The sequence below is a fragment of the Myiozetetes cayanensis genome, unplaced genomic scaffold, assembly GCF_022539395.1.
Source record: "Myiozetetes cayanensis isolate MyiCay16 unplaced genomic scaffold, myiCay2020 scf4, whole genome shotgun sequence".
Classification (NCBI taxonomy): Eukaryota; Metazoa; Chordata; class Aves; order Passeriformes; family Tyrannidae; genus Myiozetetes; species Myiozetetes cayanensis.
Genome location: NW_026087631.1, coordinates 8,320,828 through 8,347,897, shown reverse-complemented (window position 1 = coordinate 8,347,897; position 27,070 = coordinate 8,320,828). Strand labels below are relative to the sequence as shown.

Here is a 27,070-nt window from a genome sequence, read left to right as displayed (position 1 = left end):
TCTTTCTTCAGTTACCAAGGTGAGAGAAATGACTTCTTTGTCAGGATGATGAACAGATTATCACTTATGCCCATCTACCAGTTGAAAATAGCTGTAAGATATTTGTAAGGCCTTGGATAAATGTGTTGGACTAAAACTTTGAACCTCAAATTAAAATCTAGCATTAGAAAAATAGGCATTTAACATTTTGTCATAAGGCAATATACGTTAAGATTATATGAATAAAGACTGGAATGGGCGACTATTCCCCACTTACTAAAATTTTGCTTACTTGAGTCTGTTGAAATTTGGACATCTTTTGCTGATCCCTGCGTTGAACCATCAACATCATCATCTTCATCTGTGGAAACAGAAACATTTAAAGAAAGAATTCCTGTTAATTTGAACCACAGGGGAGGAAAAAGGTGTTTGTCATTTAAGAGCAATTTCCACCAAACAAGCTAGCACGAAATGATCCAGACAGAAAAGCACACTTTCCTTTCTGCCTATAATAATACAATAAAAACAGCATTGAAAAACCCAAATCTGCATTGTCGTGTAACTACAGTGAAGGTATACCTGAGATCCTTCTATGATTAGCTTTAATATTGCAACTACTGCATTTCCTCCCTTTCTAAAGCTGCAGTGTTTATCTATGACTGAGGTACACATGGTTTCCAGTAAGTTTTCAATCACCAAATCAATCCAGGAATTGAAGTAGCAGCATTACAGTCAGAAATACAGGTGTAAGTAATTTCCACAACTGAAAAACAAATTTGCAGACACACAAAGAGGAAGAAATTGCTGCTCTTCAGAAGAGGACTTTGGCAGCAGCTCATCATTATCACTGAAAGCTGGGAGCTAACTTGTCAGCTAGTAATGCACCCTGTAAAACTCCACACAAAACACTAAGATCAAAATAAATTCTATGAACATTTACATTTGCTTCTGTGAAGGTAACATCCTGACTGCACTCTCATTCCTGACTCGTGGCCATACAAGAAGGCCAGTGCAAATCCAAAGATGATCAGTTTTTCTCCTCTAAGGGTAGCAATAGCATGCAACACAACATGGTGTGCTCATCATATAATGGTATTCATACTCACACCCACTGAAACTCCCAGTCACCCCCACACATCCTAGTCTTGACTGGGATGGAGGCAAAGCTCTCAAAAAATATAAGGCAGGCAACACCTTTATAAAACCTATGCCTTGCAGCTGACGAAGAAAGCAGGAAATCAAAGCACAAAAAAAGAATGAAAAAATAAAATCATATTAGTAAAGACAGATCTTCAGAGCAAAAGAGGTACTGGGGAAGTCAAAATCCTGAAGCAGGAAAACCTTCAAAGAAGCAGAATCACAGCATGTCAAGAAGGGTGCTAGGCCGGAGTCCTAAACTTAACACCAGGTAACTTATTGAACATTTGTGTATTGCTTTAAGTGACTGCAAGAAAGATCAACAATAATGTTTTTGGGCTGGGGCTTTTAAAATAGAAAAAGAAGTGTTGAAATACTTTCCCTGTTATAGCTGACAAAGAGATCAAGTTTCAAATTACAGAGAAATTTAGACAGTGTGGGCTTGAAATACCCTGAAATAAAAGGAAGCTGAATGCCTTCTTGAATTTCACTTCAGACAAAATCAGGTTAAAAAAAAAAGAGTATGTAAATACAACAATAAGAAATGACTGCTCCTGATTGCTCCCAACCTTCTTCTCAGTTTAGATGGGAAGGAGCTAACATCTTTTATTACTCTTTCTCCTTCAGTCAGGATAGTAGGGATATGTATGCTAACAGCATCTTGAAACTATTCCAGTGAAGTTCAATGAGTTATTTTAAAATTCATTATGATGGGAGCCAGTTGGAGGAAGGGGAGATAACTACTCCACCCAGTGCTTCCCCTGGTAGCTCCAGAGTTTTGAAAAGCCTCTTTCAGCACAGAAATGTTTGCTGAACGTCCGTCATGGAGTGTTACTGCAGTGACAAAAGCAATCTGGACAAATGCTCCCCAGCATGTCAAGGATGATGCATGTGCTCATTTACTGCATGGGACAAGGCAACTGACACTTCCCAAACACCATCTTGGGAAGAGCTATGCCTGTAGCAGTTAACTCATCCAGGCAACTGCTAACACTTCTTTGGTACCTCAGACTTGTCTTCCATAATGATCTGGGTGATGTCCTTTGTCAGCTGTGGCAACAGAAGAGCACCCTCTGAGCATGCCCCTTCCGAATAAGTGTGCTTCCACAATGGGTCCCATGGAAATGCTAATTATTCTCCAACAAAGGAGCACCTTGCTCCCCTGAAACATCCCTAACACACATGCAATCTTTAATGGGATCTGTGATCTGCCACCCAGAGCCTACACCTTCACTTGGAAAAGCAGCAGCAATTCCCAGGGCAGTGGTCCTGAGCTGTTTCGCGCTCAAAGGAGCATCAAACACATCCTAGCAGAGTGTTAGGGAGCTGCCAGACTCATGACACTTCTACCTAACTCAGAACGTGCCAGGAGCTAGTGGGTTTCTGGAGGAAAATGCAGGTTTGTTCTGTGAACATGAGTAACAAGAAGGACCATGAGGCCAGGGCACTGAGGACACTGAGTTCCCTTTCACAGATGATGTGAGAATTAATTTAAGACAATTCTCAGCTCCGCCTTTGAGGAAGAATCTGGGCAGAGGAAAAGGCCATACAGTGATTGTACTTGGTGCTATTGGTGGGGACCTACAGGCAACCCAATCTCCAGCAGATGACTGAGAATGGCAAAACTCCAGCAAGGCTCAGTAGGATGTGAATGGTGTAAAAGGAGTCACATGTGAAGACACCCTACGAGCACCTGTACATTCAGGACCTAGGTGCTAACCCAAGCATCACATACCATCATCAGGTAAGGAAAAGCAGAACAAAGCACTTCATGCATAGCAGACTGCAAGGCAGGGACCACACCATGAATATGAACTCTTCATGCCTTGCACTGAGTCACAGCTGTGGTCCACTGACCATGAAAAAAAAGGAAGATGTCAAGCCATCAAATTCATGGGTATGCCATGGGTCAGCAGCAGGAGGAAAGGGGAGCATCCACATGACTTGGCCCCTGCTCCCCTGGGTATCAGCAGCTGCTCCCTGCTGGGAAGCTGCTGCCCACCGGATGATGGGGAGCTGAGCCCAAGGGGCAGAAATTCTCAACAGGCCACAGAGAAGAGATCTGGTGTTAAAAAAGAGACTTTTCAGGGTGTTGCTATATTATATCTATGTTATATGTAGGGTGAGGATTATAAAAACACATTCTGGCTTTCCAAACATGGTGGGGTTTATTTGCTTTGGGTTTTTTTCTTCATATCATATTAAATGACCGGAAATGCCACAAATTAAATTAGTGAATACTTCCCTATCCCTAAGTGTCTGCTTCCGACCACCAGCTAATGGCTGCATTCTCTCAATTCAAAGTACAACACACTCATTTTGACTAAAGAAATATAAAAAATATTATTACTTTAAAAAACCTTGAATATAACATAATCTCATACACTTAGTGTGTCCTGAAATGGAAACCCTTCTCTTCCATCACTTAAAATACTGAAGAAAGGAACTAGCAGATGCTGCTATAACCTTGGGATCTTTCATTCAGAAAGTTCAAGAGCAACTTGGTAGGTTGAGAAAAGTGCAGTTGCAAGTATTTAATTTTCATGAACCATATTTTGCCAACCTTTTATGTCCCTTCCTGTTGTATTCAGGCACCAAAAGAATGGCTTTACAAAAGCAAAACAATCAAAATATAAATTGGAAAATAGTTCAGTAATTGGAAAATACTTAAAAAAAAAATTTCTGCTGTTCCTAAAGAGCTGTTAAACATTCACTCTAGATGGCAGCAGAACATTACCCTGGCTACACACATGATTTCATTTCAGCACAAAAATCTTAAAAGGACAGATGCCTAATGCAAGAGACACGTAAAAATATCTGTATGCATGACATGAGAAGTAAGCATTTGTAGCAACAATAACACACCACAAATTTTTAGATTTTAGTTTTTCACCTTTTGTGCACTTGATGTTTCAAGAACAGTCAACAAATTGCCCTGTACCAGTAAACAGAAGTTTCTACTTTTTGCACACCTAGTGGGCATTTCAAAACCTCTAACCTGTCCCCAGAAATAGCAAGAAGTTATAGTATTGCCACAAAAGCCAGTAAAAATTGGCAATAATATGCTTCAGTGAATTACAACACAAGGTTAAATATACTCATCAGTGAGTTGCACTGCACGTTGAAATTTTTACCTGATTCTGTTTGCAAATTCTCCGATATTCGAAAACAATGCAATTTGCTGAAGTTGCGAGAAAATAATTGCACACAACTTGGAGGAAGAATCATATTCCTTAATCTTCCAAAGGTACATTCTGGTGTGACAATTACGTAGCAAGCAGCATGAGCCTATAAATAACAGCATCAGTTAAGAACTTCAGTGATACACAAAGAAAACAAATCTGTTTATAACAAAACATGACTGGAATTGCATAACTCAGGTTAGGACGTATATAGATCTTCTGTTGATCACTCTCATGAAATGAATGGCTCATTTTTTCACCCTAGATTTTCATTTGTTCATTTCAGTTTTTACATAACCCACGGTGGGAAGTCTTAATATGTGAAGAACTTTCAAAGATCACAAACCTGGTCCATCACAAACTAAAGGTTTTTATACAGCAACATGGAGAAATTTAAAGTTTTGGTCTCAAACTCTGAATCTTCCATTCCATATAGATATTTACTGGGGCAAATAGGAAAGGTGCACAGGTTATACTGAATAGCTTGAAAATAGCAGTATTGTCTTACCCACTTGCAGATTTAGAGACAACATTGTTTCAAGTTTTATTCCAAAGTGTGACTGGCTGTTTTCTGCATTTGTATTGCTGCAAGATCTTCTGACATTATTGAATACACATATCTTTGTATGTATGGCCATATAGCATGCTACATTTGTTAGACTCTTCACAAAGACAGTCCCTCCCACCTTGGAAATTATGAATCAGATTAAAATTCAAACTCCACAATATTAAAAAAAGATATTCAAATCACGCCTGAAATACTGAATAACCTCAGAATTTTATTTTAAGTTATTATTACATAGAGTACCTCCTCTTACAGTAAGTGTCAAATTAATGATATATTACATATGCTCTTCAGTTCTCACCTCATTAGGTGTTACTTTGCACTTTCATCATATTTTAATAAGAGGTGGCATTAAGTGGATGGGCCAATTGTTATCTACACAGCACACAGTGTGTCAGTATGTGAAAACCTGTGGCTTTCATGAAGGTTATTGAAGGGTACCATCACCGTGCACAGGAAATAGACATGCGTGATATGAACGGAAAACCACAGAAAGTGATGTTGACAACTTAAAAAAATTCCAACCACACAGGCTAAGACCTATTCTGTACTGAAATATGAGTAAACATATTAGAAAGGTCTTTTCTTTGACCTTGCAGAATTCACGTGACTTGAAAGAAATTCTGATTTAACACAGAAAAAGTGACTTCAGGCTTCTAAGCACAAATCTATATTGATTAGTCCCTGCTAAATTTTAATTAAATTGCATTTACATAAAGCTTAACTGCAACTTTAAAGTTGCTCATTAAAATGACTGGGAGGCAGATTTTCCATCTAACACATAAATATATATATTTATATAAAATAGGTGTATATACAAAGTGCATATAAAATATATTTATACAGTCTACAAATAAATTATATCAGGTGTTTAAATAAGCACGTGCACCTATATATATGGTTCCCACAAATATATGCAGCAGCACAACATACCAGGATGCCACACCATTCACATCTCATGCCGGAGAGCACCTCAGAAGACCCGCAGGTTTTTTTGCAAACTTCACAACGAGCACTTGAAGAAAGGTTTCCCTCCCTCCAGTGGTGGTGGTAAGTATCCTGAGGGGACACATCATGACTTAGCATTACATCAAACAGACACAGCAGCATCTTCAGTCCAAGTTTGAAGTCATCAATTCAAACAGCTCTGAAGAAACAGTAACACAGACTAGGACATTAAGTTTTTCTCATGATAAATATGAATTTGAACAATCTTACATTTCACCAAAAGAAGAAGTTTGTTAACACTATTAGAAGCTTATCATAGTGTTTTTTCTTCCCAGTCCACTAGGAAAAAAAAAAACCTTTAAAAAAAAATCCTGAAATACCAGTACTTTGCATGTATGTTACTGTTAGAAGGTAAGAAACTAGGCAGTCTTGCCCCGGTCAGAATGCAGGACAAAATGATGTTTGCCAGGGATGCAATTCAGCCAACAGCTCAACACACAGAAAAAAAGAGTTCCACGCCACCTTCTGCAATGCCGATTTTAATAAAAGATGCTTTTTTTTTTTTTTTTATTTTATTTTAAATTGGGACGTTGTATACATTGCACAGACTTTGCAGCAAGGGTTCAAAAGCACCGTGAACGTATCAGCATTTAAGTTCATTTCCCTGCCTGTGAGACATTCTGAAACCACACATTTCCTTTTCCTGCCAATAAAAGTGGATTGATAACTGGCAGCATGTGAAGGACTACCCCTCCTCTAGTCCAGGCCTTCACACCAAAAATGCATGACCACTTTCCCCTGCAGAGGCATCTGCACTTACGTGGTCCAGGTGCCCATCCTGGTGACACTGCCGGCAGTCACTGCAAGCAAACAGGATACAGTCTGTGTGCACATGTAGCTCACAAACTGAAAGCATAAAAACAAGAAAGCTTCCTTAGGCTGGAAACCACAGGATTTTCTGCATCTCCCTCCTCCCTCCCTCCAATACCCCTCCACTTTTTCACACCACACTTTCTTTCCTTCATGCTCTTTACATTCAGCAAAGACAGACAATAAAGAAGTTTATCAGCATTGTCCTGTGTGTTGCTCCACTTCCTCTGTGTAAAAAGATGCAAAAGTATAAGGAAAGGCTGAGCTAATTTCGCACATAAGAAGCACTTGTCATATTTCCTCCAATACAGCAAGTTAAATTTGTACAACTGCTTGGCTTTGTCTTGCAGTTTCACAGGAACTGCTGCCTACTCCAGTATAATTGTGCCTCAAGATTACTTTGATGTAACCAAATACAAGAAAACACCACATGACAGAAGCATTAACAGAAAGTTTTCTTTCTGCATCCAAATATCATCAAGACCTGAGTATAAAACAGTGGTCTTCCTGAATCAATACTCCACTCCCTTTAGAAAGCCTTTTCCAAGCCCTGCTGCAGAGCAGGCAAGCACTTGGTTAAAGGGTTCAAAACAGCAGACGTTTTTCTGCTCTCCACCCCTGGAGCTGTTAGGAGCACAAGGGAACAAAAGGCAAGGTATGTTTTAGTACCAGCTCCAGCAAAGCAAGGGGCATGGCACCAAAAGAGCAGGAAGGCTGTAGCCACCTCTCCTGCTCACAGCCAGAAGCCCTGCCTCACTCATGGGCCACAGGAGACACGTCAGTGTTCAGATCGGCCATAGACCCACATGGCATGTCTGCATCAGCATGGACTTGTGTTTGTGAAGTGAGATGACATCAGAACATGCAGAATGACAATGTCAATCCCAGGGAGAATGCAACAGCCAGAAAGCATGTTTTACTCAGGAAATAAATCCTTTTTATTGAGAGATGATGCTCAATGGATTTAATTTTAGACATGACCCAAATAAACTGGTATATTAATCTCAGATAATTTTCTCAAGTATGTCTCTAATCACCATTTAATCACTGTTTCATTGCCACAGAAAGGAAATAATTTTTTCAGAGCACTCTCCTAAGTACGCTTAACACTGTCTTCCAAAATATGTGTTAAATACTACAGACACTGAAAGAAAATGGAGCTGCACACACAGAGTTCAATTTCAGGACTTGTCCACTGATCGTTCTTTGGTGTTCCCCCTTTATTCATATTCTCTCGCAAACAGCACCTGGTGTTTTCCTTTTAGTTAATCGGAATTCCCAGGATCGTCCTAAACCAGTGCCTGGATCCCACACATTCACCTCGCATCATGTGGTGGCTGAGTTCAGCCACGAGAGAAAAACACACACGCTATCATGCAGACCATTCAAAGGGGTTTTCAGCTTTGAGGAACATAACATTCTCTCTTTCAAAGCACTTAGCCAAGGTCGAGCCTCCCTTTTGATTCCGGTTAACTAAATGCAGGTGCAGAGTGACTCAGCTTGCTCCCACAGACACTGTAGGTGGAAGAAGTTTTAGTGCATCCTATAAAGGTTTAGGCAACTTTTGGTTTTGAAATAATTTAAATTGTTTAAAAGTTGACTGGAAATATCGGATATGAAATAAAAGAATCTGCAGCTATGCTGCAAAGGACAACTCACCAAAAAAATACTACTAAAAGATCTCAATACAAAGCTTCTTTACTGCAAGAGTTAGGAAGGTTCTTTATGGACCTCATAGACAGAGATGGATAAAAAAGATCCTCCTGTAGCGGATTTAAATACTTGTGTATACAAGTGTTCTGGGAAGGCATCTGATTTTTCATTAAGAAATGAAAGCAAGAGACAAGCATCAAATTCTTAAAATATTTTTTCTGTTTTAGTCAAACAGGTTATTTCTCCAAGTATATTAAAAAAATATGAAAACTGTAACCTGAAGATTGGAAGACAGCAACTGCATACATTAACCACATTATCTGAAAATATCTTGAAAACAGTATTAAATAAAATAGAGAATAACATGTTACTTTGAAATCGCTCTCTGGACTCCAGAAAAGGTGATCACAACAAATACTGCCTTTTTCTAAGAACACATAAGATCATAATTTACCACCACATCAAAGGAAAAACTCTTGACCAAGTCAACCACAAACTTTCACATACAGTTGCCCATATTGCATGCCTTTACTGCACTCAAGAACTTCTATATGAGCTGTGACAGTCCCTCCTTCATTCACATTTCTCCACCTATTCCTGTTAGTTATAATATGAATATTTTACCATTTTGCCAGTTCAACTACCAGGCAAGCTTTGAGTGATGTCCTTGGTAATGGTAGAAGTGTCTGTAGATCAAGTTACAGCTTCAAGGAATTAACAAAAGCATTGGGTTTTTATCATTAATTCTGCTAGCTCAGACACACTCTTCCCTTCGCTGTACTTTGCAGGAAGACACAGAGGTTTTTACCCTTGGTTTAATTCACATCTGTTGCTCTTAACACCAACCTGAACTCAGAATTAATAAGAAATGTGCTCATGTGAAGGGCATGAGTGTCTCAGGAGTTAATCCCTTCCCTAGCTATCCTGCTGTGGGAAAGATCCAGTTTTTGAATGTAAAGATAAAGTCAAATCAGAGGCCCTACAAAAAGAAAATTCATCTTTATCAGCCCTTCCGTAATTCTTTAACTCAGAATGATGATCTTCTATTCAAGCTAGCCAGGAAAGCGAATTTCTCTATGATTGCCAAAAACCCCAAGCTGATTAATTACAGATACATAAACTTGGAAGAGAACCTTTAAAATGTTAACTGCCTCCTTCTCCAGTAAATCTGCTGCTCCTGGTCAATGCTTAATAAGAAACTTTTGTAAAGTTTTCAACACTTAAAAAAAAATTCTCTTTCTTACTTTCCAGCCCTTCTCGGAAGGAAAAGGGAGAGCAACTCTTACCATCATGAGTCCATGTTCAGCTGACACCAGTAGAATTCTGGTAGTAAAAATAGCTATCCAAAGCAATTAGTAATTGTCAGCAGAACTTGGAGTCCAACTGTTGTAATTTTTGCCAATGAAGTGCATGTACTTATCTCACCAGGGATTAATATACATGAATGCTCATTTCTGAGAACAGATGCCCCCCTGCGCACCCTCAGCATTTAATACTTGCCTGAAAACTTTCAATTTCCTTTCACGAAAATTTTTCTTAATTATGGTAAAGTTCTTAATTTCAATATCAGATGAGAACATCATAACCAACAGTAGACTTGTAATATTAAGCTAAGTCATTAGAAGTAAGCAAAAAAACGCAAGAAAGTTCAACATCTCCATCTGGATTTAAAAGCTCTACAGCTCAAAATAGTTGACTTCCAAAGCAAATTCCAAAAGCATTTTTGAAGAGTAAAGGAAGAATCTTGTTCATTTTATGAATTTCAACTGCCCGTTTTAAGACACATTTTAGAAAAGCATAAGAGAAACAAGTTGTAGCCTTGTTGGTATCTGGAAAAAGGAATACAAAACAAGTCACACCACACAAAATAAGAAAAGTGTTTAATCCATTTGAGGAACACAATTCAGAACCTTCAGTGAACCATGAAAAAAAAAGTCTGGGCCTTTGTAATACCTAAATATAACATGCAATTTCATGTGTTTCTTGTTTAAGAACACTTAAATGGAAACATCTGGAAAAAAATTCCTTTGCAATGGTGTGCTGGTTTTGGTTGGTATAGAGTTAACTTTCTTGTGTCTAGTACGGGGCTGTGTTTTGGATTTGTGCTGAACACAGTGATGACAACTGAAATGTTTTTGTTATTGCTGAGCAGGGCTTGCAGAGCATCAAGGCCTTTTCTGCTCTTCACACTGCCACACTGGTGAGGGTGCCTGGGAGGTTCAGAGGAGGCACAGCTCACACAGATGACCCCAACTGACCAAAGGGATATTCCAGACCATATGACACCATGCTCAGCATATAAAGTGGGGTAAAGAAGGAGGAAGGTGGGGGGCATGTTTGGAGTGATGCCCTTTGCCTTCCTAAGTAACACGTGATGAAGCCCTGCTCTCCTGGAGATGGATAAACACCTGCCTGCCCATGGGAAGCAGTGAATTAATTCCTTGTTTTGCTTTGCTTGTGTGTGTGGCTTTTGCTTTGCTTACTAATCCGGCTTTATCTCATCCCATTTGCTTTCTAGCTGTTATGCTTCTGATTCCCTCCCTGATCCTGCTGGTGGAGGAGTGAGTGAGTGAGTGGTTGTGTGGGGCTTAGTTACAGCTGGGGCTAAACCATGACAAATGGATACAATGCCAATACAGCAGAATTAAGGGAGTGAGAACAAAAAAGAAAAATTTAGAAAGTTTGAATTAAAATTGATCACTAAACAGAAGCTATTTTCAACACTTAAGAGGATATAGCTAGAGAAATGTTTCAAATTTTCTATCTCATGCCACACAAGTTCTGAGTCTTATTAAGACAGATGCCCAGAAAATTCTCCGCATCTCTTCGACCATCCCACCTAACCATCCAACTCATTGTGGTAACCACATTAAGTGACGAATTCCCAGTAGTCAGGAGAAAATAGTTTGGCTTCATTATGCAACTCAGCAGACAAAAGCAGAAAAAGAAATACTGTACCATTATAAGTCTAAATACCTTGATCAAAGAGGAATGTTTCCCCTACAAATATACACAGAAAACCATATTAAATAAGACATTATCTTTAGCATAACAGCTGTTTTGAAACCACTTCAATCCCCTGCAGAATTGGTTTTTCACTCAGACTCTTCCTTTTTTTTTTTTTTACCAGTTCACAGGTAATATTACTTTAACATACTAAATTCTATTTAACCTCACAGCATCAACTGAAGAACAAATAATATACATTTAAGACAAGGGAGACAAGAAAGAACTAAAGAGCTATCCTACATCAAAAATCAGTCAACTACTCATGCCAATATGTATTTCAAATAAAAATTCTGGTGTTTGGGTGATTCCTTTAATTACTGTTTTTTCAGATAATCCATGTCAGAACATTCAGAGCAGTACTATTTTGACAAATAATATTTTCAAATATCTTTCCATTGAAGGTATCTTATTCTCATTACAAGTAACAGATATTTGACACTAGTAACACAGGAAATTCTACATTCTTTTCTAAAAACATGAATATCTGATGATTCCCTGTGTCAAAAGCTTCCACTGGAAATAGAAATAAAATACCTCAGCAGGACAAGTCTTTTGTCGTAATAGCTTCTCGCCCTTTGCACATCTCAGGCGTGGATTTGTTGCACACCACCACCCCCACAGACTTACTCACAGTAAGTTGGAGGAAAGGTGAAAAGAGCTTACAGGTTTGACAGAGTTCGTGCTCTGTTGAAGGGGATTGATTTATTACTCCTTAATCTGAAGTGCGCGTTTTCACGATCGACGAACGGATAATAAACAAACCAGAAACTTCTCAAACGCTGCGAGAGCATGTGTGTGCACACCCACACACCCTCGAGGTACGCAGCGTGAGGAAGGGGCGCGTCACTGCAGAACACACAGACGGATGTACAAGGAGGGTTTAAGTTACCTTCACATCGAAAGGCAGGTGACTCCAGTGACTTCCTGCACACAGTGCAAAACTTTCTTTTGTAATGTCCTGGAGGCCCAAAACAGTGTGCAACTGGAACCTGCCAAAGAAGAATGCATAAGACATCATCAACTTCAGCTTCCAAACTGTCAGTAAAAATTCACAGAAGCTGCTTTATCTTGCAACATAGGGCAGTACATACAATACAGACTTAAATAAGCTCAAGAATAAATGTACAGGCAAATCATCCTTTAACAGAATTCATACTTAAAATATATTTTAAATACTTTAACTGTTTCTTAAATCCTTGGGAATTAATATGCGTTGTATATATTTTTCAGTGCTGATCAGCTTTTTCATGATTCACAACAACATTAATCCAAAGGCTTGCTTCATGACTTAACCTGCAAACAAATTTCTTCTCCTAAGTACTCTTAATTGAATCAAGGACAATTGAAGTGTAACAGTTGCAACGGTGAAAAAAATACCCTAAAGGCACACTCGAGATAGTTCTTAAAATCTTAGTGTTGCCACAGTTCAGTACTCTCCACATGCCTTTCACCCCTTCCCCCAGTGCAGCCCAGCCAACTGGCTGGTCAGGACAAAGGCACTGATTGGTCTTCTCCTGCCCCATCCAAAGCTTCGAAGCCTGACTGGTACAGAGATCCAGCTCCTGAAGTACATCCACACTGAGGTTCCTGTTGACTCTAGGTTCAAGATGATACATTACAATACCCTCTTGCAAGAGCTGTATTTTGTTTTAGCAAAGGTATTGCACTTATCTTAAAATGTAGGGGGGATGTTTCTTGCTTAGCGATTAATAATGAAGATGACAGTACCAAAAGAACTACAGATGAAGAAAAGAAAAATGAAGAATAAGAAACATACTTGAGCTTTATAGTTGTTCTAGAAACCTCTTCCTACAAGATGCACAGCTTTGTTAACTGACATTCACAGTAGAAGGACAGAACCTAATGGTATGTTTAAAGTCCTAGAATCCAAATGAGTCCCACAGGAGTTTGCCATGATTTAGGTATTTATCATTATGCATCTCACATGCACTTCTTGCTACGACAAACACATCAGACTTATCTTCTGGTTCTTGGATCACAAAAAAAAAAAAAAAATCCAGTAAAAGCTGACAAATTATTATTTAGGCATGATACGAAATTAATCATTCACAGTAAAAAGTTGGAAATAATGACTAAAGATACATGTAGTCACAGATAGCTTCTTCTCTTCCCAGATGGACACTAAACAAGCCTCCAAAGTTATTCAGTAGGATTTGAATTTTTCTCCTCGTATATCAGGGTTTTCCTGAGAACCACTAGCAGCAAATCTGACACATGATTTGATGACCCCAGGAAGTCACTTCCAGTTATAAATGTCTAAAATTCCCATGTGTATTTCTGCCTCTGAAAGCGTGGGGTCAGTTACACTAAACAATCCTGTATTTCAAGCAGGCACAAAGAAAGAAGTGAGATTAAAGTTTTGCCAGATGCAATACAAGGGGGAAAGAACACTGCTGGAAGTTTGATCAAGAAAAATCAGTAAACCCCAAACTGCAAAGTGCGTGGTTCCTCCCGTCCTCCTCAGAATTATGCTTTGGGAGATAAAGGAGAATAAAGAGAGATACAAAATATGCCTGTATTATCCAACACAAACAAGATCATGCACAGCAGCTGACCACTGAAACAGTCACCAACTCACTGCCCCAGCAGACCGTGTTGTCTGGAGCAATTCTTGGTCCCTGACTGCTCAAGGAACTACCTGTGCAGATCTCAAGCTCCACACCAAAGTGGGCTGCCAGCTAGCCTACCAAAAGGATTTCCTATTAGTATCTGCAGTATGATATATTAAAAAACATCCTTGCCTCCGAAAGCTTCAATTCTTAACTTAATGTACAACTTTGGGATTTAAAAATACAGAAGAAAGCTTCTTGTGGGTCCATATCCTACTCCCGTCATCCTCTGCAGGCCTCCAGCTCTAACTGACAAAGTTCATAGCTGACTTGCATTATTTTTCTTTTTTTAAATCAGAATTCTCTAGTCATATAATGCATGTTTACAAAAAGACTTAAAAAAAAAATATCCTTAGTGGGGAAAAAAGTATTCTGGAGAGCCTGGGGAACTTCAATCAAGCTCAGATTAAATTCAAGCCTCATAATCCCTGTCCACTCTCCTCACACTTTCATGTTACTTCTTCAAGAGAGGAAATAAACAGACCTCTCTGTACAGTAACAAAGAAGTTATCTGACTCAGCTATTGTGGAGGCAGTGCCAGAACTGTATTCTTGCTCTAGCTGCTCCAAAAATTCAGGTTTGGTAGGAGAAGGCCACTTGCACAAAATTCACCCTACACAATGAAATGATGTGCAGATAATGATGATGAGAACAGCTTTGTGAGTACAACCCCAGCCAGATACCGCAATTGCAAGGAGTACTGAAAAGCCCTTTTGAGATTTTTTTTCTGGCAATCTTTTCTGCACATCCCAACCTGTCTTCAGGTTTCAAGTGTCACCTTTAAGTCATGTGCCCGCCCTACCCCTGCCACAGCCCCAGGCACAGTGGAGCCAGTTGTCCCCAAGGCAGAATTCCCCTTGAAATCAGACACAGAGGAGACCTCCTTTATTTCTGAAGTGGTGAACAAACTGCACTGGACACCCAGCATAAGCAACCAATCCCTTCAACAACCCATGTCTGAAACACAGGGGACTCTTCTTCCCTAGCCATGAGCCTGACAGAAGTCAAACTTTTTCAGGGTCTGACTGTACTTATCTAGAAAACTCAAGGAAAGAAGATCAAGTCTGAATTCTGCAGTTGTTCAGACCACAGTGACAATCCTCTGAAGTCTCAAGTCACTGCCAAAGAGAAGGGAAAAATTTGCTGATTGAAATGTTAAGGTAGGTGGGGGGAGAGAAAGGAAAAAAGGAAAAAAATTGGTTTTTTCAACTTCTTCCTTTATGAAACAAGTCAAAGAATCTTTGTTTATTACATGCGTTATTATTAACTTGCCTTAGAAGTGATAGTTTTTAAATCACTGTTTTTTCAGAGTCTGATGGAAAATGGGCTAGGAATATGATGGAAAAAGAGAAAAGGTAAAAGAGCAAGTACAACATAGTGAACACATCAAATACATAATGCTTCTTCCAACATTTTTTTGTTGCTGAACAAGTTCCAAGCACCCAATACATCAGGGAAAAAAAAAATCAAAACTCAGATTGGGAAAGCCAGTGAGCAGCATGTCAGAACACAAAATGTTACATATTATTCCTTAGTTTATATTCACCTGTATAAGTGCAGGAAAGTACAGAGACATAAGGTGGCCTACAGAGAAAAAGTTAATAATTTATGAGAGTTTAAAACCATTTCTGCAATATAACTACTTAAATTACCTTATGAAAACCACTGAAATCGATTTCCACAGAAAAATACAGAAAGTTTCTGCTAGTAATATCATTAAATGACATCTAAGTGCCCTTGCAATATTGATCAGAAGCACATCAACAGAAAGTATAATGGAACACTCTGCCATAATCTCCAGAATGACTTTGCACTCATGGACAAGATACTCCTAGTTCCTGTTCTGTTTCTTGCCCTCTTCTAAGAAATGCAAGGCATTAGAGAATGTAACACATTTCTGTAGAAGTTCTTATCAACCTGTAATAAAATGTGATCCTAAAGAAACTAAAACTTAGATTCTAACTCCTTCAGTGCAATCTGTGAAAATGCATGGCAGTTCTGCATGATACGAAAAGAACATCAGCAAGCTGCTCTTAACATCCAAACTTTGGAAGAAAAAGGAAGGATAGAATTGTTTTCTTTTGGTAGCGCCTTTTAAAATTGTTCCTTATCCTGAAATGCCACAGGGTATCAAACATACGGCCAACAGTTTATCATGAATTTATGTGCTCTTCCACTAAGGGAGAATCACTGTGTACAGAGCAGCCCAGCTACCATCCACATCCTTTGATTTGTCGATAGAGTCAGGTCAGGTCTTCTTACTGGTCTGCAGCCTTTTTTTCACCCAGGAGCAGCTTCTTTTCTACCAGCTCAAGCAGAAGGAAGTTTAAGTTTAAATTCTGAGGCAATAACTTCCAGGCTCAAAGAGGAATGAGAGAAATATAGATATATCAAATGCCAAAGTGACAGCTGCTGTCTTGGGCAGTCTAAAAAAAGAACCACCTACTAAAAGCTTTTTCTAGGACTACATCTAGATATTATTTTGCCCATGTATCTTCTTCGCCATCACATCAGGGTGGCTCGCACTTGGCGTGACTTTGTAACACACACCAGAGAGACTGAGAAAGCAGGTCAGCAGGACCTGAAACAGTGTGGAGTTGAACTGCTTCCAAACAGGAAAGGTACACAGAAAGAAGGATACAAACAGTCTCAACAACGGCCTCCAGAGACTGACTAATTTAACTCAAGGTCACTAGTTTTCAGTTCAAAAATGCTGCTGCATTTTAAGGATAAGCACAAGGAGCCTGGAAGAAACCATCTTCATTAAATGCCCAGAAGGGTAGTTGCATGGGGTCATTCACCAAGACTGCTTCAACACATGACCAAAAAAAATTTGCTGATAACAATTAAAATGGTATTCCTGAAACAAAAACATGTAGGGATTCTGACGCTTCAGTGCAAAAGTACTTCCCTATCTAAAGTTTCTAATGTTCACTCCTACACCATAAACCTTTGCTCTAGGGAGGCAGATAGGGTGATCACACCTGACTACATCCCATGACTCTTCTGTCCTGCTTAATATTCTAGACTATACCCTCTCTGAGAGAAGCTATCATCTTTGTGATTCAACTTTTCACAGTATTGGCGTATTTTCAATTACTTTCTTGTTACTCACAAAGTAATCACAAAAAGCCCTTTTATTTCTTTGAAACCTCTCTGATTTAGAAGCAAAATATTTCTGCAACTTGAACACACTGTTTGCTCTTGACTGCCCTCTCTATTTCTTTCTCCTTTTAGGGACAATGCCTATCAGTTGTGTTCAAACTGACATTCTTCCTCTGAGCACTCGATGTATCAGTTGGTGTTTAAAGGCAACTTAAGTAGACATTCTGTATGGCAGTTCTGAAATGACGTAAGAATAAAAAGTTAAAGGGTGTCCCAACAAACCATAGAACAGGAGAGACAAGAAAATCAATTACTTAGCTATCAAAATATTAATTGGGGCTAACGCAAGGGAATAAGGCACACCTCACCTCAATAATAACCTCACCGTATCCAGGATCTCCATCCTACAGATCCCTGTGACAGGACATTTGGCCTTATCTTCTCTAAGATCTCAAGGACCCTTTGGATGGGAACTATATAATGAATTCCATACCATATCAAACCAGGAATATATGATACTTCTACTCAAAAGTAAGACTTGCGTAAAAACTTTCCACTGCAACTAAGAGTTGCTTGGACTAGTATATTTTGTACTGGAAATAAAAAATGATATGCAAAAGTCAGTCACTTCTTGTTTTGACTGCTACAGAGGAAATCCATGTCCATCTCCTTTTATCAAGATAAAGAGTTAAAAGAAACAAACACAGTGATATCCCACAGTGCTTCTGAAACTGAAGAGTCACTGATAGGGTTACAGAGCTTGTCTGGGAGTTTACAAGCTCCCAGGCAGCTTGCATCAAGTTTCAATAGAGCACAGTAAGCTCTCCTGAGTTTATGAACTTAGGAGGTGCTAGCCCTTCCTTCCCATCAACCCCGAGGGAAGGGTTAAAGGGTTTAACACCCTTTAAGTCTGAGGTTCCACTTCAGGGAAGAAAAGGAGGAAACATTGGTGCAGTGCCAAGATTACCAGGGAGCAGTTTTAAACTTCACTTGGAATCAAAATTATACCTTGTAGCTGTTTGACTCCAAGCTACTGCCTTGCTGAAACAACATAAGAAGGGGTCAGGTGCTAGAGAACTAGAGACAGACCTTCTGGCCAGAAGGTGGTCAGTGATATCCAGCAAGCACCCAGGTAAATCACAGAACTGTAAAATGGTTTGGATTGGAAGAGGCCTTTAAAGATCATTGAGTCCAAACACCGCTGCAGTGAGGAGGGACATCTTAACTAGATCCAGTTGTCCAGAGCCCCATCCAAACTGGCCCTGAACACTTCCAGGGATGGACCAGCTACCACCTCTCTCTAGGCAACCTGTGCCACCGTTTCACCACACTTACAGTAAGAAATTTCTTCCTTAAATCTAATCTGAATCTATCCCCTCTTAGTTTAAAACCATTACCCCACCTCGTCCAACCACTACAGGCCCTGCTAGAAAGATCTTCTACTCTCAATTCATTAGGAACTGACCCAAATAACCACCCTGCCCACAGCTGCATCCCACAACCAGAGGGAGAGACTCAGTTCAGCAGACAAGGAAAAGAGTAGACTGCCCCGCAAGCACCACAACCTTCCCATTCACTACTGCAGCCCACAAATGCAGCAGTGTTCCTTACAAAGGAAAGTCTTATTTTTAGCATAAAAAGCTTCAGGAGAAGACGATGGCCCAGATTAGCACTTTTGCATAATAGATAACCTGGCTTTAAGAATAAAAGCACACAAGGAAATCTTGTGAGCAGTCCATAAACTCTTCTTAAAATGGAAGTGCTTAGGAATCATTGATAATGATACCAGCAATGCACCAACACATCAGTAAGGATAAAAAAGCATAGCAAATACTTCACTAAAATACCATTTTTCATATGACCTCACGTCAATTTAGTTTTCAAAGAGCTTTTACATAGAAAACACACACACAGTTCTATGGCAAATCTAAGAGGTAAAAAACTTGCAATACAGCTTCAATTCCAACCTAATGAGGGAAACCAAAACTTTACATTTCACACCCAAAGAGGTCTTATTTTTACTATTATTTTGTTTTGTTTGGGCATTCGGAGGTGGATTTTTTTTTGCCCCATTCCCCCCTTTTTTATTTAAACATGTACCACAGAGTAGGCAAATACTTATGGGAACGTAGGAAAGAGAGGGCTTGAATTTGCAAAAGTTGCCGAGACCTTATCAGTGAAACAAATCACATCCACTGCAAACTTGTTCAGAAAACTGATCTGTAAAGGCTTGTTTTGAAACATCATGACCTGGATCCAGGAATACCAAATGCAGGTGATAGTGATTTACAATAGTGCAAGAAGTTCTTAGGGCAGCCTTAAGAATGAATTCCTCAAGAAAGAATTCCTCAAGAGGCTAGATGCAGCATGCTTATGACTCTGTGGGCCTTCACTTGACCCTGGGAAGGAAACTCTACTGTCAGGAATAAAAGTTTCCACAAAACATCTGCTGAAAAATTATTTGCTGCTGGGTTGACTTACTATCAAATGACACACTCAGATGAGCTTTAATAATTGCCATCTTCTCTAGATGAAATCCAGGCAATTAAAAACAAACCACAAATCCCATTTCTATAGTACACTGAATATTAACATAGCTGAAGGAACTATTAAAAAAAAAAAAAAATCCTACCAGTGTTCCCTCCTACGTCAGACCTTTTAATAAGTAAATAATAAAAATCTGAAAAGAGAGATTAAGCAAATAAATTTTCCACAAATTGTATAAATGAATGTCATTTGGTTTTTGCTCTGTTATATTTTTTAAGCAAATGCCAAGTTCAGTATTTGCTTTGACAGAGCTTGCATGCAAAATGATATCTCCCATATGGCAGACTTCACTTGTACAGCAGACCAGGATTAATGCAACTTGGATGACCACGTCAAGGAGGACAAGACTGTTCAGAACGAAAAGTACAATCCAGAATTTTCAAAACATAATCATTATAGCTCAAGACAGATAACACAAAAGGCTCTTTGCAGCCTAATACAGCAACACTGAGCTGCAAACAGTTTCAAGGACTGACAACGCCACCCAGATAACTATCCTTGCTGAGCAGTAAAATTTAGGTTTAGCATTTAGACACAGAACCATACGATAAATTTTACGTTTTAAGGCAGGCAGGTTATGGGGACTGACAAAAGAGCAAAAAAAAGTTACACTGACATCTACAACTGATGCAAATGGAAACATTAGTAAGTTTAAATGTAGGATTTTTACCATATAAAAGCAAAGGAACAAACACTGTTTTGAACAGCGAATTAAATTTAGAGCAAATCCACAAAAGAAGCAGTCAGTAATTATTATAACTCTGACCCTCTGAATTAAATTACTGTTTTCCAGCTGGATTTTTGCCATTCCCCCCAAAGGCCCTTACAAAGACACCTATATCATCTGATTCATTACTCCTTTTCCCATGCTACAACGACTCATTGCCAGCATGCTGAAACAGCAGTAGATGCTAACTCTTAGTAAAAGCATTTCTCACTACCTACGTTTCCCTTTACCAGGGAAGATCTAAGATTTAGGGCAGTATTTCTTACTATTTGACTGGTAACTTTCTATGTCAACCTTTTTGACACCTAAATTATACCTCTCAAGTTGAAAATTATGTAAGTAAGAAGCAGCATGTTGGCAAAAGCCTAGCAGCGTTACCATCTAGACAAAGCATATTTCAGAAAAACAGATGGGTAAATCTCTCTATTCAATTCCTATAACCCAAGCTACATATTGCTTAAACTTTCACATCTTGGCTCCTGCACAGGCTTCCACAATATAAAGGAACTTGGAAAATGTTTTAGGACACAAAGAAAGGAATCAGCTCCCCTTCACAGGTCTACACAATGGATTCCCGTAAATGTGCTTTTGGTCAGCAAGGTCTGTAATGCACATGACTGATTTTACAGCCACGTCTCATCTGACTTTTGCATATGGCTTCTTAGGGTGTTTGTAGTGTTTTTCTACTTCTCTAGTAAGTTTCTCATGACCTTCTTCCCTTTTGTTCCTCTTCTGTCATCCTTTCCCAAATGAATAATATACTTTGTTTTCTCTTCCATTTAGCTTCTTAATACCTTAGTTGCATCCTATTATCTTCTGTAAAGTTGATTCATCTTTTACACCCTTTAGAAGCAACCTCTTAAGCATGAAGTCTTGACGCATGCCATGTGAGGACAAGTACTTTATTAATCACCAAAGTAAATTTTGAACTACTACCATCAGCTGAAGTCCTGTGCTCTCTTTTTTGGCTTTGAAATCCTATACTTTTAATGCAATGACTTTATCTAGGATGCAGCAATCAGTAGAAGACAAACATAGCCTTTTTTTGACAGAGCGTAATTCTCTGCTTCAGCATCTTCCCTTTTTAATTCTGTAAAGAAAAACTGGTGATTTACATAGTTTGTTTTTATGACACATGGTATGGTTTTCGGAGAGCACTGATATCAATCAGTCTCTCCAGTTCATTATTGTGAGACTTCCAGGTAAGGACACACAGTAAGAACATCTAGTAATATTTAAAGAAAGCAAATAACTGCTCTTCAAAGACAGACTATCTACAGCTGCCCAGAGCAGGGACTTTTCAAAGGAAGTGTAGCTTTGCCTTCGAGCAGCTATAAAAGCCTCAGTGATTACTAACACAATTTATGCATTACAATATTAAAATCCCACTGCTATGCTACATCATGTTAATTTGTGATAAATTTGGGCTATTATCCAAAGAAAGAGACAAGCCAGTGTGAGCTTACTCACCCTTACAAGGCTGGGAGCAATACATGAGCATGGTATCTTGACGTTCTTGAGGCACTTTTCATGAGACATGAAGTTGCAAACTGTGGAAAAAAAGTAAGAACCATGAGCAAATCTTCACAAGCAAAGGACTTAGTGAAACACAAACAAACAAAACCCCATATGGAGCAAAAAACAATTAGGAACACATTTTTTTAATCGCATTTGCTGTACCCTGGGTTTGAGAACGTACATGACTGTTGCACTTTGTGCAGTGCGTGAACTCCAACATGTGTCGTTACTAAGACATTGGCAATGGAAAAGGAAAGGGGAGTTTATCCCAGTGCATTACAGGCAAGTTATGTCCTCCCACTCTCTCTCTCTCCATAAGTATCAAAACGAGCTCTTAAATTTCAAAAGAGGTTTTAAACAGTCCAAAATAGCTCTTTGATGTAGCCCAAGCAGATGGACATGCTTGCAAGTGAATTATTCTACAAGCTAGTGCATGTGACATAAATAAACGGGAGAAAACAAAGTATTGTTACACACTGAGCATAATGGATGAAGGAGACAAAATTAAAGGTCACCAGTTGCATGCAGCTTTGAAAGTCAAGAGCAACTAACTATTTCTCTTACCACAGGTTTCTAATTCCATCCGAGCACCAGAAAGCATGCTTTCACCAGAACAGTGTTTGAAAAAAAAAAATCAGTTCTCTTGGGGTGGATATTTTCCACAGCTTCTCACCATGGATTTGCATTACATTAAGCTGTGTAAAAGAATCAAGGGATCCTTTATTTCATTCCCACCACCTCAGATTAATTAGGAACTAATAAGCCATGAAGCTATGGATTTAGAGTCATCCTTATTTCAGAATTACTCTCTACCAGTTCAAGCATGAAGCCTTATGCAGACGCTAAGGCCCCGACCTCTTGTGTGGAAGTGCAGACCTCTCCACAGTGCCTGGGCAAAGGATCGCACACCAGGGGCAACTGCTGCTGTACACAGGGGTTTTCCACACGTCCCTGCTTTTCAGGAGCACACCACACCTCTTCCTAAGTTCCAGAAGCATCTGAAAACACCCCCAAGTGCTTCAAACTTCCCATCTGCAGCCCATTGCTGCCACTGATTGTATTCTCTAATGCCATCAAAAGCAGTAAAATTCCTCTCTTCCCCTTTCTCCTGCTTGTTGACTTCTGATTGCACAACACTGCATTGCACCTTCTTCCACGCCAACTGAAGCATTAAAATCCAGGTCCACTTCTCTAAGCACTGCCAACCCATGCAAAGTAATTTTTCCTTTTTGTAGCACAAAAAGAAGGATGACTCCTTTCCCACTGGCACTCATTTTAATGTCAGCAGTAGGCAGAGTTTGTTTTTCATTACTCTGCAAGTCAGAAAAAGAAGCACTGCAAGTCACTGCTGTGTACAAACATGTTATTTGTCATCTATGGCTGAACCCAGAGTGATTACTGCACTGATGAAATAAAGTAGGAAGGAGCAGAACCAAATCTTCTGCTAGGTGACATGAAATGTTATGCATGTCTTTAAGACAGATGGCATTTCTGAATGGGAATGTCCCCTAAATGGGGTAGATGAGGAGAGGAAACAATCAAGAAAGGATGATAAAGCAGATTCTCAGAGCTGAAAATGTAAATGTTCAACATATTTGGAGGCGGTCTCTGTGGTGGAAGGGGCACACATCCCCTCAGCACAGAGACCAAAGAGAACAAAGTCATTGTCCAGGAAGAAGAAAGATGAATCTCATGCTCCAGAAAACAGGTATAACTCCACACACAGAACTGGTGAATTCTCATCATTTATGTATGTTATCTCAACGTGGATGTAGTGTTAATATGTAGTTAACATAACTTAATGTTAACACAACTCTCACCTAAGGTCTCAGCAATATTTCTACTGATGCTTTTAGGAGGGTCACCTGCTTGCTGTGAGAGCAGGTCTGCAGAAGCTACAGGAGAAAAGCCCATTATCGGCTAGTCTGAAATTTACCATACACATCGTCACCAGTGGAAGACATCTGACTTCTGTAGGTGGCCTCTTCACTATCTCATAGTGGTGCCCAAAGCTCAGCTGAAACCTGGCTAGGTGAGGGGAACTGACCTCTGCAGGCTGAAGCATTGTGACAAAGGTTCTGATGGCTTCAAACCATGAAAGGCAGAGTATGACGCTTCAAGTATAAACTGGCAGATGTCAAGAAGTTCATAAAGAGATGAGATGCAGTCAAAGAGGAAGCAGCAGTGGGTAATGAAATTCAGTGAAATGACACCATTTTCCCTCTTTCCTTTTTTTTTTTTTTTTAATTCAGAAGCAGGCTGGCTAGAAGGGAAGGAACAGAGCAAGGTGCTGCAGATTTATCACAGAAATGTTGTGATCTGTAAGGAGCAGCAGGCAACTGAAGTCTGCAAGGTCACTGTCATCAATTGGCTACCAGATTTAAGTGCACACAAACTCAATGTACAAGAAAACTGGGCCCTATAAAAACACCTCAGATAATTCAGCGGATAACCAGTCAATAGATGCTCCTTCCACAGACCTCGAGAGATGTTCTCTACTTATTATCACTATTATTTATTATCACTATTATCACTTATTATCTACTTATTATCACTACACAACACCTCTCAATTTTCTCTTTGCAGTGACAAACACAGCAAAACATAAAGACAGTAATACACAGTTCAGCTCAGAAAGCATCTCATAGCACAGAAAAAATACACTAAACCAGCAGCTTCAGAGAAGTAGTAAACCCAAAAAGTGAATGAATGTTTCAGACAAGGAGCAAAACAGGAAGGTGCGTGAAGGTTCTCTCTGCTCAAGTACATATAGGAAAAAAAAACACACAAAAGAATTAATTCCCTAAGATTTCAACTGAAAAACTGAAGCATTTGCAAATAATCCAATCAAGGAATAGCAGAAGACAAACAGTGGGAGATAAGGAGTGCCCAAACAGAGACAGTAACATTCTCCACAAAAGATTTTCATACATTTTTTCAGGAGGTACTCTCACACACCCTCCTCTGCTTGTCACATTCCTCACAAGGTGAAATTACTCCTACAAGTCACCATTTTGTTTTTATTTTCCACATTCCACAAAGAAAGAAATAAACACAAAATGGCAGCAAGCCACTGAAGCATTAACAATACTGGGGGGGAGCAGGGGAATCCGGAATTCATATCAATAGTCCCAGAGAGGCAACACAATTAGGCCTGAAATTCCGAGAGCCAGGAGGGGGTTTGTGTTTTCTAAAGTGTGACCTTTCATTAGGAAAAACAAGCCAGAAGACACTGTGTGTGAAGTTTCAGGAGATTAAATGCAAAATTTTGAGGAAAAACCATTTAAAACAGGAGGGTAAGCTGTTCTCTTCAGGGGAAGAGGATTTCTTGATACTGCAAACTTAGTGATGAGCTACAAACAGACACATCTAAGAATTGTCTAAGTCAAAACAAAGCAATTTCAATTACATCTTTCAGACACTCTAAACAAAACCGATGGTCTCAGTCAAGCTTGAAAGCCTGCAGCGCTCCGTGCATTCTTTAACTAAGCATTTTAAGCACTGTCAAAAGTACCTAACAGCATGGATGAAGGAAGAGACAAGCACATAAAATGTATTTGATGAAAGCTGCCTTCAACCTTCATATTGGACTTTGAATACAAGGCACCTATATCCAGGTTTAAGCTGCATGAAGTTATTCAACACTGACGGAAGATGGACAGCCACAATTTCAGGAGACATTGTCAGAATCTACAAAATCATTTACTTAAATCTTTAGGGGACTTTACATGGTCTCTCCAAGCACATAACTATATGCTCAGGCCTACGGCAACCATATTTGACAAGTTTCCCTCGTTCCCTTCCTCCATTCAATAATAAATTACTTCCTTCTTGTGAAAGTTTAGTTGTTCCCAATGCACAGCAAGAAGCCATGTGGCCGTCAGGCATCACAGGGCTGCTCCCTGTCCACATCGAGCACAAGAAGTGGCTTTACAGCAGTCTCTGCCCATAAGCCACTGCTTTCCCTACCACATTTTGTTTCCCCTGGTGTTTTAATAAAGATAAATGCAATGTGTACATATGGCAACACTCAGTGAACATGAAGCCAGTGGCTCTCCAACACACACTTGAAAGGAAACAGAAAACATCTCTCTCCAGACATCCTTAGGAAGGCAGGAGATAAAAGCTGGGAATCACTGTAGTTCCTGAGTTGTGCAACACTTCCTAGAAAAGTGAGGGCTATTTACACCCTCCAATGTGTCACACTTTTTCCACAGGAGTGTTTTGCTCTCTGTCCTTAAGACAGACTTCAAAGCAGAACTCAAAAGCAGGAAGAAGAAAAAGGTGGATGATGTCCTGGGCAGACTCCAGTAATGTATCAGTGTCCCATGAAAATGATGTCTGGGAGAGAATTGCTTATGAAATAATACCAAATTTAACACATAATCTTCTTTCCGTTTTGAAAAGGTCACCCAGCCCTGAGGAAAAGCCTACAAGGTGTTAAGACCTACTTTTGTTTCCTCTTTGGGGCGATACTCACCATATCTCAATTTTGCTGTTTTTCAAACATAAATTTATTTGTAAATTTGCATTTTAACATGTTGGCCTTCATTTAATTTTTATTTTATCTTTAAAAATTGTATTTTTAAATATTTCTTTACATTTGCCGAAGAATTCTAAAAGCAGAGCTACCAAATTGCTCTCCAAGGAGGATAAAGGAATATCAACACAAAACCAAAGTGGATTTGATCTCTCCTGGAAGTGTGACACAAGACTTACTGTGGATCTATTCACCATGAGAATTTTGAGCTTAACAAAAGCATCCACAAGGTAAATTGCAATTCACCTTCCAGCACTGGAGGAGGTTGTCTGGATCTGTTGTCCTGCCTGTCACCTCCTGGCCCTCTGTTGGAGGTATCTGCCTCTCAATTAACTTCCAGCAGGAGCCACAATCATCAGTAACACTCCTTCTTGCAACAATTCCCTTCAGATGAACTCACTGCAGGTTGCCACCGCTTATCAGTTTTGCAGACTGTGGTCTACTACTCACACAAGAGCCATCAGCACTGTCATGGCCACAGGTCATATCGAGGACCCTGAAAAAGAGAGAGCTCCTGCACCCCAAGACAGAGGCAAGTTCCTGCAGCCGAGCACACCTTGTAGGTACTGGTACACAGCAAACTTCAGTAACTCCCAACAACACACTGCTTTAGCCAACTGGTATTGCCTGTCACAGAGCCAGCACAGGGAAAATGTCATA

General features: G+C 39.5%; 1 protein-coding gene across 1 annotated transcript in view; it reads right to left on the bottom strand.

Annotated features, from left to right (window-relative positions):
- Window positions 1–27,070, bottom strand: part of DGKQ (diacylglycerol kinase theta) — a 92,330-nt gene that overhangs the window by 46,314 nt on the left and 18,946 nt on the right. Inside the window, exons 2-7 of the mRNA XM_050328894.1 lie at window positions 21,823–21,902; window positions 12,233–12,332; window positions 6,632–6,717; window positions 5,797–5,922; window positions 4,251–4,404; window positions 272–340 (exon numbers count right to left, since the gene is read on the bottom strand). Coding sequence (XP_050184851.1) covers window positions 272–340; window positions 4,251–4,404; window positions 5,797–5,922; window positions 6,632–6,717; window positions 12,233–12,332; window positions 21,823–21,902 — 615 coding nt within the window. The remainder of the gene's footprint in view (window positions 1–271; window positions 341–4,250; window positions 4,405–5,796; window positions 5,923–6,631; window positions 6,718–12,232; window positions 12,333–21,822; window positions 21,903–27,070) is intronic.